The sequence below is a fragment of the Leptidea sinapis genome, chromosome 14, assembly GCF_905404315.1.
Source record: "Leptidea sinapis chromosome 14, ilLepSina1.1, whole genome shotgun sequence".
Taxonomy (NCBI): domain Eukaryota; kingdom Metazoa; phylum Arthropoda; class Insecta; order Lepidoptera; family Pieridae; genus Leptidea; species Leptidea sinapis.
The window spans coordinates 2,638,560-2,653,353 of NC_066278.1; the positions used below are offsets into that span (position 1 = coordinate 2,638,560).

Consider the following 14,794-nt stretch of genomic DNA (forward strand, 5'->3'; position numbering starts at 1 on the left):
CGATTGTATGATTTTTTTTTTAACGGCTTTGGACACAAGTCCTTTAAGCCAAGATTGTACGAATTTATGAATTCTATCCACAGAACATTTTTTACGAGATTTTATCAAAGACAATTTAAAAATAAAAACCACAGACCTTTTTTTTTTTTTTTGGTTCTGTTCGTCCATCTGGACAGGCAAAGGGGTCCAAAGCCCATACAGCCAAGTCTTCATTTTTATTTTTCTATTCTTCAAAAACCAAAAACCACAGACCACTTTCAAATTCTATGAAACGTAGACTATCACATTGACACTGCATTTCTCTTCCGTGAGAGTAAGTGTGGCTGTATGGGCTTTTGACCCCTTTGCCTGTCCAGATGGACGAACAGAACCAAAAAAAAAAAACTCTTTGGTAGTGTAAGTGTATTTGTGTTCTATTGACGGAACGTAGTGTTTAAATTTCTTTGACTATTAAGTTGATACGCGCTGTATGGCTGAATAGGTTTATAAATATTAATTTATATTTCCGTGATTATACATATATCATTAGTATACTCTTCAAGTAAACATATAGCAGTGGGTATACCAAGAACGCAGTAAATAATATCTGCTGAAAATCATAGGTGCCTACTACTTTAAAGTAGTAAAAGACATAAGAATGAAATCATTAGATGAGCCAGAAGATAAGGTAAGGTAAAATTTAATTGCATATTATACAATCATTTTGTTTTTACCTAAATGTTAATTTATTTAAAAGGTTACTGAAGAGCTTGATGGAAAAGCCAAGCTCAGGAAATGGCTTAATATGAACTTTAGAATAGAAATGACAGATGGAAGAATCCTCATAGGTGTCTTCCTTTGTACAGATCGGGATGCAAATATTATTTTAGGTATGATTTAATTAAGAAATAATACTACATCAAATTCTACAAGAATGTGTATATTTCATTATTGTCTATTTTTAGGTGCATGTTCAGAATATTCAAAAAACAGTGATGGCGAACCAGAGGAGCCAAGAGTTTTAGGTCTAGTCATGGTGCCTGGTAGACATATAGTCTCAATACAAATTGATGACACAGCTCCACCACAGAAATATTATTATGAAGATTAAAATATATTGTATAATAAGGCTGTATAATATTAACAAATTGCTTTCCTGTGTTAATATTTCAACCTTTCCGTTCCGAGAAACTCTGATTGTGAGATATGCATCAGATTAGAGTGATTTTGATGCTCACACAGTGTTCTTTCAATGTGTATTAATAGATTGCTTATAAATAGGACAATTTCATTGATTGTATCTGAAAGCTATTGAAACAAGCTATAAGACAATGCAAAATAAACCATCTTATAAACAAGTTTCAGAACTTGATGAGGGAATAGTGTGCTGTACAGCACTCTCGGTTTTGGTGTATCTGAAAAATCTAGTGCCCTGGGGGAATGCCGATTTCGGAAGGTTAAAGATAAAAATAAAATTTCTTTAAAATTTGTTGAAGCAATTAGTAAGTAATAAAATTTTACACATTTAAAAAAATTGTATATTATATATAATATAATACATTTCTTACATTGTTATTCATGTAAAATATTTCATTAGGCTATCCAATAACTGACTAACTAAATTAACTTCAAAGTAAATATTTTTAGAATCATTTGCAAATGGATTATATTCATCCTTTTTGGGAGAACTTAATGATTCCATAAAATGTGTTATACCTTGTGCAATGATTTTTACACTTTTACTTGGATTATTCAAAACCGTTTCAATAAATGATTTACTAAGAATTAAATTGAGGCAGATAAATGGATGAATATTTTCTGTTTGGTGTAGTATTAATTTGCAAAACTCAGTGGCAACATTTCTTATGTCTTCATCTTCATCTGACAACAGAATAATTGCAGTGATAATGGCATTTATTTTCACATCTTCTTGTAAGTTTTGTAACACAGGAGCAAGTTCGTTATTAGCTACAGCAGCCTTATGTCTAATAGCCGTGTCATAACTTGGATCTGATAATTGTTTTATCATAAAAGATATATTTTTTTGTGAAATTTTATCATTCAAAGACCTTGATTGAAGTCTTGTAACTAGTGGAAGACAATATCTTCTTTTGTAAGTGAATTCATTACAATCTGCTAAGCTTCTAAAAAGTGGAGTTTGGAGAAGGAAACTGAGATCAACTCGTTTAGATGCTTGGTATAAAAACTTCCAAAAGTTAGAGTTGTCTTTAACATCACTAAAATCATCAATTAAATTTTGTACAATCTTTTGCAAGATATGTTCTGGGATAACACAATCTTCCATTTTTTTACAAAGCAGATAAATGTGTTGTTCAAATTCATTAAATGCTGATAATATTACTATATTATCAAGAACCTCAAGCCATGTTGCATTTTCTATATACACTTTGACTCTTCTGTTGGACCATAGATATATGCCTGGAGCATTGGTATACATTTGAATTGTCTTAAATGTGTCTGCCAACATATTCTTTTCATCACCATCATGACCAAACACATCTTCAATGAGACCCTTACAAATATATGAATGTTTTCTTATTGATATTATGCTTGCAAACTTTTCTCTTAAATTAATCTTGTCAAAGAGATTGCTACTCTTGTTCTGGTTGAAGTAATTGCTCATTAACAGTAAAACACCATGAAGTAAATTTTCCGAAGTTATTTCATGGTGTAGAAGAAAATGGTGTATAATGTCATCTGAGTAAATATTTAGTATACATCGCGCCACTAATCTTCTTACAGTATAAATTGGGCTATCTAATAACCTAATAAATACTGTAAACAGTTCTTTATCACAAGCAGTTTGTTCCTTCAAGTCATATTCAAAGTTGTATCTCCTAGCCATATTTGCTATAATGTTTAAAATTGGAACCAAATTGGAATGGCCTTGTATCATATCAATAAAATCAGTATTTTTTAATTTTATCAAAATCATCTTCCATAAGCTGGGCAGGTGTGTTCTAAATTCATCACATGCCACCGTAGCTATGCTTTCATCATCTGAGCCGGAAGCCTTTTTTTGCCCAATTATTTTAGGTACTAAAGCTCCATACAGTTGTAAAGCTGCATTTCTGAAACCAATTTCAAAATTAAGAAACTTAATACTGCCACTGAAGACTATCGTATATTCAAATGAGCAATTTTTGTAAATATATTCCATGTATCTCAGAAATCGCTCTCACTATTTTGATGAAATTTACTAATCATTGATTTTGGGGGCAAAAAACCGATCTAGCCTGGTCTGATCTCTAGGAAAACGCCGTTTTACCGAGTTTTTACAGCGAGCAAAGCTAGTGTCCCAGGTCCTGTACCAGCTATAAGCATGTTATGTAATACATAACATGCTTATAGCTTATAGAGGAATTATCCTCTGGACAAGCCCAAAAGCGTGACACTGATCAAGATCCGCTCTTGATCTTCTACTAAAAAAATATATTCAAATCAAAAACACATCAGGTAGACACAATTAATGACAGGGCAGAATACAGTGCTACTTCTTACCAATGAGCATAAGTACCCTGCGCCCGCTCACCTCAGCTGGTTGACTGAATTGTTTGCATTGCAACAATACATAGTCTGTGTTAGTAGGTTCAGATATCAGTTTCTAACTCTATATTAAGAAATTTCTGCAGTACCTACATAGCATCTGTTCTATATATTAGGAAGAGTTGTGTTAAAAATATGTTGTAAAGTTCTTAAAAAATGTGAGGGTACCTGATTTGCCAGTGTGGGCTGGTCAAGTTGCCAAATGCAAGTTCAGCTAACTTGGCTGAATAGTACATCACTTCTGTAGAGAGACTACTATCAATTACAATTTTCGCCAAAAAATGGATATAGATAGCTTTTGGCAGGTCTTTCTCATCTAAATTTGATGGCTCATTAATATTATTTAGATTCTCACATGTAGACAGCAATGTTTTAATAAAATGATGGAAAAGAGGCTGTAAAAAAATGATGATTGTTGATTAACACCACAATACTAGAGGAATTAATAAAGACGACGTTCGATCTATGTGTTGCAAAAGAGGGCTTTTCTATTTATAACAGTTCCAAGCGATCATTAAGAAAAAAAAATAAATTAAAAAAAACTCACTGTCACCTCTCAATATATTGATTGATTAGGTATGTAATGTATCTGCACATAGGCAAATTCATAGGAATTGTGATAGCAATCATCCTAACAGGTATCATAGTGTAAATTTTACACTGCTATATGTAATGCGATGAGAGTTGCAAAGCCCAGAGCCGACAGACGGATGATCAAGGCATAAAAGGCATTTATTTTCTCAAAATTGATTCCTGTAGAATTCTTTTTGATGTCATTTCTAATATGATAGTACTACCGCTTCGGAAACAAATGGCGCTCTGAGAGAAAAGAAGCAGCGCAAGAAACTCTCCCAGCATATTTTTTGCGCTCTAAAGGGAGAGTGATATAATATTATAGCAAGTAGCAACTAGTGAGAGGCACGCTATCGGTTACTATACGATATATTTACTTCCACTAGTGTCAAAGTGCCTATTACAATAATGGGTGAATCATTATATTGTGCGGCTTCTTTGCACAGGAACCTGGCTGGTATAGGTACCAGCGGCGTGTGTTAGGCCCCAGCGGCACCTTTATCTGTCGTAAAATACAAGCATTTTTTTTCTTCGCCTTGAGGGGCGACGTAGTTATTAAAATTACTGGGCTCATGAAACTTAACATCTTATCGTCGTATATCGTCTTCAAGTGACGAGCGAAATTGCGATAACGCCCAACCGAGTATCCAAAAATTCTGAGAGGTGCCGAATTGTATGACATATCATCATCACTTTTTACAAAAATAAATCAATCAGTACCTAGGTAAGTACCTAAAAATTTATCTGGTATAGTAAAAGCAAGTTAGCAGAGACAAACTTGCCTTTCCTTTCCTGTTGTCTTGTGAAACAATTTTATGGACTAATATCGATAGACCTGCACCTCTTCTGGTAACTGATGCCATTCTATTTGATTCACATATCAGTTCATTTAGTTTCCTCTCAAGAAAGACAGACGGTAAGTGGGAAGTTGCTTCGTTTGGGAACATTGTGAGATTCCTTATACATAATCCTGTAATTTAAAGATCATTATCTTCATCTTTGTATCTTAAAATATTGTATTAGAAAAAAATATATTCAGCAAAATGTTTGCATATGCCCTTTGTTTCAAAGCTGTTGAGTGATGACGCAACAGTTTATTTTAATTTAGCTTTGTCAAAGTTAAATATCTTTAACTTTGCTTTACCTACGTCACAAAATTATAATATATTGTTTGATGCGAAAACTTTAGATCATTTTCATAGACTTATAGAAAAGAACAAAAATGTGGGGCAAATAATTAGAAGGCAAATCGGTCACAGGAAGACAACCGTAAGACAACTCGCAAGCAAAAGACTATTCTGAATCACAATAAAAGAAAGTTGTCATAAATGTTTATTAATTCTTAGTCTGGCCATTAATACTGTTACAATTAAAAATAAACAAAATAATACATTTGAATTTGGAATCTGTCATTTGTATATTATTGTACATTGTGTTTTCTCATTTTGGCGCCAAAACATTGTACAATATTTTGCGATATTAAAATGGAGTAGGGTGATAAAGAGAACGGAATCACTGTGATTGCATTACACAACGTAGGTATGAAGCCAAATGCAATTTGTAAAACTCTCCATATGTTTCGTATTAGTAAAATGTTTGTGTTTTTGGGCTATTAATAGGTACAATGAGACCTTTGTTTGTGATACAAAAAGATCTGGCCGTCCACGTAGTGTGCGCACAAAAAAGGTGGTCAAAGCAGTAAGGGAAAGAATTCGAAGAAATCTCAAGTAAATCTGGCCGCACACCAACATACATATTTTGTACATATATGGTGGATTTTTCAATAAATGTGGCATCACAAATGTACCTATGACTTGTGTACGGACAACATATTGACCATAATCCCCCTTATTCATAATAGTCTGCTAACTTAAAGCATTGCTAATTCTCACTCTGTCTTCTTCTATTGACCTAAGTCAGAATGAGAAAAAACAGACCTAGCGGATGTTTAAAGTTAGCGGACCATTATGAATAAGGGGCAAAATGTTATAGGCATGCTGCATGCCTTACCAAGCTAAGCTAAATTAATATAAAGTACTTTTAAGTATCATTAATTTGGTGCCTAATCTAAAGGCAAGTCTTTTAAACTCCTAAAAGGATCCATTAAGACTATGAAACACATTCTACTACATATTTAGCTCAATATTGTTGTCCACTCAAATAATTTAACTAAATGATCACCTAATTCAGTTCCGGCTGCTTCAATAGCTCCTTTATGTCGGCACGTCTCTAAGACACGACTTATAGTATTCAAACATTTCTCACAAATTTGTACATCATCTAGATTTTGTATTAATATTAATGATAACAATTCACAGGATACCTGAAATATTATTTTATTAAAATTCAATGAATTATATTTTTAATCACATTTAGGAGTTGGGACATCCAATACTTATCTTATACAATTGTCATGATACTACTAAATATATTGGCAACTGAGACTTAACATCTTATGTCTCAAGGCCACCAGCGCAATTGTAGTGACGCTCAGAATTTTTAAGTTTTCTAGCGGCACTACATTGTAATGTGTAGGTACGTATCAATTACCATCACCTGAACGCCCTGCTCGTCTCGTCCCTTATTTTCTTTAAAAAAAAATACACCAATTAATTAAAAAGCGAGTAAAAGATGGAAACAAGTAGCCAGGAATAGCATAGGTACTTACTACGAGTTCCTCGATGAAGTAATTATAACGCCGGAAAATACTATCAAAAGAACAGGAATTATATAGAAAGAGTTTGTCTCGTGACAAGTCCTACCTTCCTGCTTCATCAGCAGATAACTTTGATGGGACTATTTTTGGATGCATGAGAACCCTTAAAATTTGGTCGGTTATAGTTAATTCGTAACTATCCATCCGTACTCTGTGGTTAGTCACATAACTATGTTATTGCCGCCTGTAAAATATTATATTATAATTGTAATACGGCTGACAAGTTCCGTTGGCCCTTAGTTTTAATACCGAAAAAATGCTATATATTTATAAAATTTGGGGAGTTTTCTCAGTTATTCATAGAATTCAACATCAAATAAAATAAATTATACAATGGAACTATTCTTCGAAGAAAAAATGGGATTTAAATGTTGCATTTTCGGCTTATTTTTAAAAAAGCGGCCAAGTGTGAGTCGGACTCGCCCATGAAGGGTTCCGTAGCAGTAACATAATATAAAAGTTCTTGTAGTTTGTTGTAACTTTGAACAATGTTTTCATAATTTATTATATAGTTTTTTTAATACTTACTCCAGTAAGTATTAAAAAACTAGATTTGATTCAAACCAATTTTTTTAGTTTTATCATTCTCTTGTTTTAGAAGTTAGGGGTTGCACATTGTACCACTTTAGAAGTGTCCCTCGCGTAAACTTTTCATTTTAGAAAAAAATTGTTTTTTTTTTACTATTTTTCTGTGAATATCTTTATGCAGTTCATAGAATGCATCCACTTACTAAGTTTCAACAGTATAGTTCTTATTGTTTCGGAAAAAAGTTGCTGTGACATACGGATGGACGGACAGACAGACAAGAAGAATCTATAAGGGTACCGTTATTTGCTTTTTGGCAACAGGGTTCTGTTGATAAAAAGATAAAAAAAACATGATAACTCAAATATTGTTCACTTTTGCATAATTCATATGGGGGATAGTCACAGTTACACAGTACAACATACCTTAACATTCAGCCATAAGCAGTTTAAAACAGCTTGATGCAGTCCAGAAGTGTGAGTTTCATCAGCTACATTGGAATACACACTAGATGCCTGTATCAGACTCTGCACCATGTCACTCATTTCTGAAAAATCTGAGCTCACATTTGCCTCTTCTTTCCATTGAAACTGATTTGATACATCATCCAAAATAGTAAGTAGACTCATCATAGTGTGCTCAGGAATTTCAAGTTTATGTTTGGATGTAGAGCAAGAATCAAAGATGACATATATAACACTAAGTATAGAATGTAACTGTTTTCCATTCTCAACAGAATCGACAATGTTTCTTTTCATTTGGAACTCTGAAGTCAGTTCGTTATACCAAAACTTAAAAACATCTTGGATACCTTGAAATGGAGACTCTAAGCCATCAAATGAAACTGCTAGGTCATTTGTGAGCATTATGTTAATTATTAAATTAAAAATACATCGACCACAGTCAATTTCATAGAAGAATTTACTTCTTAAACATTTAACTGCATCATTCAACAATATATTAATCATGTCCATTTCTATTATTTCTCTCACGTTGTAAGTTAACAATACATTTACGGCCGTTTTTCGTATATCTTCTGCAGGATCTTTCAACAAGCTTATTAACATTAAAATAACATCTTTATCAGATAACATCCAAGCCATTTCGCTTTTCAGCTTTTCTCCTAATGAAAGTTTCCTCTCTTTTATTGTACGTACATTATTCATAAGATTTTTATTCAAAACATTAATTATTGTTACTGTTGTTATCTTTCTCTGATAATTTCCATTAACATTTAGTGATGATTTTATTAGTTGTTGAAGTTCAATACAAAAGTCTTGAAGATTTTTGTAATCATTGACATTTATTTTTGTGTTTGTGACATAAGTATTGTTAAGATGATTAAGAAAGTTGGCTATACAATTTATCATACTTGTCCGCAAAACAGTGCAATCAGAGTTAATATTGAAGTGGATGAATTCTAATACCAGTTTATATGCCTCACTTCGAGGCAGTGGTTTGCTATTTGAGACACATAAAATCTCAAATGCTAACATTCTAATATATGCATTGTTATGTTTCAATCCTGTTAATATGTAATTTACTAGTATATTATCTTCATAGTCTTGCAATTTTATTTTCAGTAGACCCTCTTTACATACTTGTTTCATGACACACAAACAACTTAATAGTTTTGACTCACAATAATTTTTACTCTTGAGTTCATCTAAAATTATATCCATGACGGATGGGAAAATTTTCAGTGTATGCAATAACCAATAGTTACAAAAGTTTTCAATTGCTTTTTGCTTGGGTCCCACAAAAATTTTCATCACATCTTCCAGAAAAATGGTTGCCCATTCTTCAGCTGACTTAATTTTCCTTAAAACTGCATAGTACATATCTGAACCTGCAGAAACTAGTCCTGGTTTAAACAAACTATGAATGAGACCCTCATTAATATTATTTTCTTTCAAAAATGTTTGTAAGTAATCTTGCCTTTGCTCTATTATTTCAGATAACATTAAATATTTAGCTTTGTTCCAATAAAATTTATTTATTTCCTTCAACATTAAAACATAAATATCTTCATGTATAACACTTATTAATAACTGGAATACTCCCTTATTCATGAGCCTCACTCCAGTTATAGGATTTTCCCAGTTATGGTTCACTAAATTTAGCAATGTGACTTGGTTATCCTGGGTGAATATATGTTTGTGAAGTACTGTATTTTTTAATTTCTTAAATGTTGACAATATCTTGAAAACTAGAAAGGTAAATTGTGTATACTTATAAGCAAGTAGTGTTAACAACTTGAATGTTAAATCTATACAATTTTGAACAAGCATTTGGTGTGAAGGTGTCCTATTGAGATATGATGATTGGAGCAATCCGTACATTAATGAGACACCCACAGATGTCTGATGTACATCCTCTTTGTTGCTCTTCTCTAACAACATCATTTTATTCAAAATTTCCAAAATTTTTAATAAATAAGCCTCTTCATTTTTATCAGTCATTAAAGTATAAAAGCATATGGAACATAATAACTGATCATTATAATGAGGCAGCAATGTGTTTATATGTTTCCAGAGGAGTTCCATAGCTGGATCCATATCTTCAGATGATTCATTAAGGATGTTTTTTCTTATAAGATTGAAGACATCCTGAAATGTTATTCAGTACCAGAAATGAAATATGAATATACTAACTGTTTGCTAAGTAATGACTAATGCTTGCATTAAAAATAACTAACATGATATTATGTAATTAATATTATTCAAATAGTTGATCAAAACTATGGAATAAAAATAATCCAAGGTGTTATGATACCAACCTGAATTGCTTGTGAAGTGAGACTTGAAGTATTTACATTTATTTTAAGAATAATGTGATCCATTATTTCTATTTGCAACTAGAAGTTCCTGAAAAGAATTAATAAATGTATTAAAAATTGTTATATATTTATAGCAAATGCTATACATAAGTATTTGTCTATTTACCTTGTGCTTAACTCCACTATTTAATGGTTGTATAAAGAAGGAAATAAAACCACAAATAATTTAAATAAACAATTTACTAAGCTATATTTACAAAGATTTTGTCAAAAACAACAAAATAATATTATGTTTCCTTAATAGGTTCAAATCCCTCATTTTGCATTTTTTCTTTAAATATGTTATAGTCCCTCTTTCGATCAAAATGGGTTACCCATTTGGATGGACATGAATTTTCAAACATTTTCCTAAATTCTATACATGCTTTGGGTTTTTCAGAACTATCAATAACATTGTGTTCATCTAAGCATTCCCAATATTTGTCTCGCGAATCCCAACATAATTTTCTCTGTTGCTTATCAGGAAATGACATCTTTATATAGGTATACCAGGTACCTAAAACCAATTATTTAAATATGATAGTGGACTGGTATACGATTTCTAAAAAAATGTATTATGTTGTTTTTGATAAGATCAGATAATATCAATATAGAATTGATACCTGACTTTAAATTAAATTATTTATAACGAATGTACAATCGATATAATACTTACAATTCAAACAATAAAGTCGGTGTGCTAAGTTAGAAAACAGGCAGTATACTTTTATCTTGTACTTTAGCTGTTATGAATGATATAAATGGGAAGTTTGATAAATGATTATGTTATATTTAAAACTTCTAAATTCTACTTTGTTTGACTTAGAAACTGCTCTAGTGACCAGCAATGATTTATAATTATATATTCTTTGGACAGGACCACTAAAAATTACAGTTAGGTTATTTTTATGTCAATAATATAATGTTATTCGGAAACTCTAAGAAAAAGCGATTCGAATTTCACTCGATTGTATGAAATTTGCAGTCATTCATCATTGACAGATGACGGCTATAATCTTGCAAAAAAAGGAGATATCCGAAATCCACTACGTTTTAAGCAACTGTTCGCTTTCAAACTCAGCCGGATTATACTTCGTGACCAATCGCGATACTGTAATTACGTAGATAGAGTTAGTATCCATAGTCTAAGTGTAATTACTACTATTTGAAACGAATGTCACATGACATAAGGATCCATCCATTTACTCCTTTTGAGATCTTGGCTCGCACTTTCCGTGCAACCGCCAGCTTCAGGTTTTTTAAATTATTTATTTCATATTGTAAGTTTTCTTTTGTATTTATTTTGTGTGGCAGTAGAAGCAACGATATGAGCCGAGTTTCAGCATTAAGGGCAGTAGTGTCACCAATCCCAGGTCCTTCAAGTATTGTACTGTTAGTTTCGGATTTAAGTGTCGAAACTTCCATAGGTCATTTCATCCTACAATGTAATCAGGGCCATTATATATTGGGCTACGCCATAATCACTCACCCCATCATGTAAAGTATTCGCACCGAATACGTTGAATCGATGATGTAGTCTGTGAATACCTTTTAGCTATACTGTCACTGTTATGGAGAGATGGCACAGCATAACATGAGTAATTAAAGTAATTGCGTATTCTTCTACACCTTAATAATAAATAAAATGTAGCTACAGATTTGTAATTTTTCGGATGTTTATTTTTTATTTTTAGTGAATCTGAAGTAAAAAATTTGTCCTGAATATGTGAACTTATTAAACGGGCTACTTATATGAGACAGTACCGGTTAAATGAAACAAACTAAGTCAGGGACTATCTCAACAGAAAAATCTACCTAGAGGACAATTTCAAAAGAGACATGTAGTTTGATTACAGGCAGAAATTCTGCCATAGATCACTCCCTTACGTTAAGGAGTTACATTGATCATCATTTACGACTACGACAATTACTTGAAAAGAATGACGTAACGTAGGAGACTCAAATATCCGGAAAGCGTGTAAAAGATTCGGCTGAGTATTGTTAGTTTGCCATGGATCCTAGAATTAGAACCTTATCAAACTCTCATCAAACTACCTTTCGCCCTGTACTTCCCCGGGGCGTAAAAAGAATAGGGGAGTCCCAGGCCCATGGGTGTCGTAAGAGGCGACTATGGGATTTTTAGAAGTGGGAGAGTTACGCTGCCGTCTTATGACGTCAGCACGATCGGGCCAGACTCTTCCGGGTTAATTACCACACTCGCACAGAATACCGGCGTGAAGTAGCAGCCTAGTGCCGCTATGTTTCGCATAGGTTAGCGTCGAGGACCCGAGGCCATCCCTTCCACCCCCCCCCCCTACCCAACATATGAGAGCAGTCCGTAAAAAGATATTACCCCAGGAGGGTACCGGCTCTACCGGAGCCGGAGAATCCCTCTCCGAGCACTCTCGCTCGGGCTGCCCTTCGTATTCTGGGGTGGGCACAGAACCGCGCATGACCGAGGACAAACGAGGCAGTAACACCACGGCACCCCGCTCCGCGCTCAACGTGGACTTTTGCAATATCAGGGGATTTCACTCCAATTTAAACGCCGTCCACCACCACATTGAGACGGCGCAGCCGGCGGTGGAGACGCAGATATCTCGACCTAGCGATACGTCATATTTAACGTACCCCGGGTACAAAATTGTGCACAACTTTTTGCCTCATGCCGGGGTATGTGTGTACGTTAGGGAGGACATCTGCTGTCGCCGTCTCGGCAATTTTGAGGGTAGGGACCTGTCTACTCTCTGGCTCCGCGTAGATTTAGACGACCGCGTCCGTATCTATGCGTGTGTCTACAGGTCCCATAATGGTAACGCAGAAACCGATCATCTCATGGGCTGCGTTCAAGCGGCAATTGACGACGTGCTTGCACAGAATCAGAATTCAGCTGAAATCGTAGTCTTGGGTGATTTCAACGGGCACAATGCCGAATGGCTTGGATCACGTACCACAGACTACGCAGGGCGATCTGTGCATAATTTTGCATTGGCGTATGGTCTGTCCCAATTGGTTGAGTCGCCAACGTGGATAGCCACATGCCGTCGTTATTAGATCTGCTGACTACACATCCCGATGGTTACCAGGTCTTTGTTGACGCCCCTCTCGGAACGTCCGACCATTGCCTGGTCAGGAGTGTAGTGCCTATCCGACGCCAACGTCGCAGACCACCAGCGACCCGCCGCGTTTGTCACTACAAGTCAGCAGATTGGGATAGGATGCGTTCCTTTTTAGCATCCTACCCTTGGGGCAAGGTTTGTTTCCCTTCGGATGATCCTAGTGCCTGCGCCATTGCAATAGCCGATGTGATACTGCAGGGCATGGATATTTTTATACCAAGCTCTGTAGTACCGATCGGTGGCAGATCACAGCCCTGGTTCGATGCAAAAAACAGGCATATCGAACTTGGGTTGCGGCGCTGGGCACAAAGGATCCGAACTGCAAAGTTCTTAAGAGGAAATATAACCGTGCCTCCAGATTTTTTAAGCGGCAAATCACCCGTGCGAAGTCTAAATCGGCGAGCAGCTTTCCAGTTACCCGACTGGAACACGCAATTTCTGGTCGTTATCGAAAGCTGCTCTTGGTAATTTCAACCAGCCGTCCATGCCGCCGTTGCACATGAGGAATGACACCCTGGCCCATACGGCAAAAGAGAAAGCCGAGCTCCTGTGCGCTCTTATCGCCTCCAACTCGACTCTTGACGACAACGGAAAAACACCGACGACCATCCCGCGGTGTCAGAGCTCTATGCCTGAAGTACAGTTCAGACAGAAAACTGTTAGGCGAGCTCTGTTTTCGTTGGACGTCAGGAAGTCGAGCGGGCCGGATGGCATTTCTCCAATCGTGCTTAGAACGTGTTCCCCTGAGTTGACGCCGGTGCTAACGCGTTTATTCCGGCACTCTTATTCCAAAGGCGTAGTCCCTGACTCATGGAAGTCAGCCCTTGTCCATCCGATCCAAAAAAAAGGAGACAGTTCGGATCCGGCGAACTACAGGCCTATTGCTATCACCTCCCTGCTCTCCAAAATCATGGAGAGCATAATTAGCCGCCAGCTTTTAGTATACCTAGAGGGTCACCAGTTGATCAACGACCGACAGTACGGCTTTCGCCATGGACGGTCAGCAGGTGATCTTCTGGTATACCTAACACATAGATGGGCGGCGGCTATTGAAAGCAAGGGGGAAGGCCTGGCAGTTAGCCTGGATATAGCGAAGGCCTTTGATCGTGTATGGCACAAGGCGCTCCTCTCAAAACTTCCATCATTTGGGCTTCCCGAGAGCTTGTGCAAGTGGACCTCCAGCTTCCTCACTGGGCGTAGCATACAGGTCATTGTCGACGCATATTGCTCGAACCCGAAGCCCGTGAATGCTGGAGTGCCCCAAGGCTGTGTGCTATCTCCTACGCTGTTTCTTCTGCATATCAATGATATGTTGAACACCTCCAACATGCATTGCTATGCAGATGACAGCACTGGTGATGCCGGATACACGGGCCATGCAGGTCTCTCTCGGGAAATCGTCGACCAGTGCCGGGAGAAACTTGTGTCTTCTATCGAGTCCTCTCTTGAGAAGGTCGCGGACTGGGGTAAATTGAACCTTGTCCAATTTAACCCCC

At 35.9% G+C, this 14,794-nt stretch overlaps 3 protein-coding genes across 5 annotated transcripts; 1 reads left to right on the forward strand and 2 right to left on the reverse strand.

Annotated features, from left to right (window-relative positions):
• Positions 1 to 432: 432 nt before the first annotated feature.
• LOC126968095 (N-alpha-acetyltransferase 38, NatC auxiliary subunit) lies at positions 433 to 1,107 on the forward strand. Its single transcript, XM_050812914.1, has 3 exons — positions 433 to 667; positions 737 to 869; positions 945 to 1,107. Exons 1-3 carry the CDS (start codon positions 638 to 640, stop codon positions 1,088 to 1,090), a joined length of 309 nt encoding a protein of 102 aa, XP_050668871.1. The 5' UTR covers positions 433 to 637; the 3' UTR covers positions 1,091 to 1,107.
• A 396-nt stretch (positions 1,108 to 1,503) lies between these two features.
• Positions 1,504 to 10,228, reverse strand: LOC126968055 (uncharacterized). Of its 3 annotated transcripts, XM_050812845.1 has the most exons (6): positions 10,141 to 10,228; positions 7,787 to 9,970; positions 6,301 to 6,442; positions 4,902 to 5,089; positions 3,715 to 3,941; positions 1,504 to 3,071 (listed from the first exon to the last, which is right to left on the reverse strand). In XM_050812845.1, the coding sequence occupies exons 1-6, from the start codon at positions 10,201 to 10,203 to the stop codon at positions 1,556 to 1,558; spliced, it is 4,320 nt and encodes a 1,439-aa protein (XP_050668802.1). In that variant the 5' UTR covers positions 10,204 to 10,228; the 3' UTR covers positions 1,504 to 1,555. The 3 variants fall into 3 exon arrangements, with proteins under 3 accessions (XP_050668802.1, XP_050668805.1, XP_050668803.1); XM_050812848.1 differs by lacking the exons at positions 1,504 to 3,071; positions 3,715 to 3,941; positions 4,902 to 5,089; positions 6,301 to 6,442 and adding an exon at positions 6,456 to 6,707; XM_050812846.1 differs by lacking the exons at positions 1,504 to 3,071; positions 3,715 to 3,941; positions 4,902 to 5,089; positions 6,301 to 6,442 and adding an exon at positions 7,445 to 7,688.
• A 134-nt stretch (positions 10,229 to 10,362) lies between these two features.
• LOC126968096 (cytochrome c oxidase assembly factor 6 homolog) lies at positions 10,363 to 11,137 on the reverse strand. The gene is made up of 2 exons (XM_050812915.1): positions 10,856 to 11,137; positions 10,363 to 10,696 (listed from the first exon to the last, which is right to left on the reverse strand). Exon 2 carries the CDS (start codon positions 10,671 to 10,673, stop codon positions 10,428 to 10,430), a length of 246 nt encoding a protein of 81 aa, XP_050668872.1. The 5' UTR covers positions 10,674 to 10,696; positions 10,856 to 11,137; the 3' UTR covers positions 10,363 to 10,427.
• Positions 11,138 to 14,794: the final 3,657 nt, after the last annotated feature.

What these genes read in the sequence shown, in the direction of transcription:
- LOC126968095 (XM_050812914.1), top strand. Translation starts at nt 638, where the DNA reads ATGAAATCATTAGATGAGCCAGAAGATAAG. An exon ending in TAGATGAGCCAGAAGATAAG is followed by an intron (nt 668 to 736) that starts GTAAGGTAAAAT and finishes TTTATTTAAAAG; the next exon opens with GTTACTGAAGAGCTTGATGG. An exon ending in GGATGCAAATATTATTTTAG is followed by an intron (nt 870 to 944) that starts GTATGATTTAAT and finishes GTCTATTTTTAG; the next exon opens with GTGCATGTTCAGAATATTCA.
- LOC126968055 (XM_050812845.1), bottom strand. Translation starts at nt 10,203, where the DNA reads ATGGATCACATTATTCTTAAAATAAATGTAAATACTTCAAGTCTCACT. An exon ending in TCACTTCACAAGCAATTCAG is followed by an intron (nt 9,971 to 10,140) that starts GTTGGTATCATA and finishes ATAACATTTCAG; the next exon opens with GATGTCTTCAATCTTATAAG. An exon ending in GCTTATGGCTGAATGTTAAG is followed by an intron (nt 6,443 to 7,786) that starts GTATGTTGTACT and finishes ATAATATTTCAG; the next exon opens with GTATCCTGTGAATTGTTATC.
- LOC126968096 (XM_050812915.1), bottom strand. Translation starts at nt 10,673, where the DNA reads ATGTCATTTCCTGATAAGCAACAGAGAAAATTATGTTGGGATTCGCGA.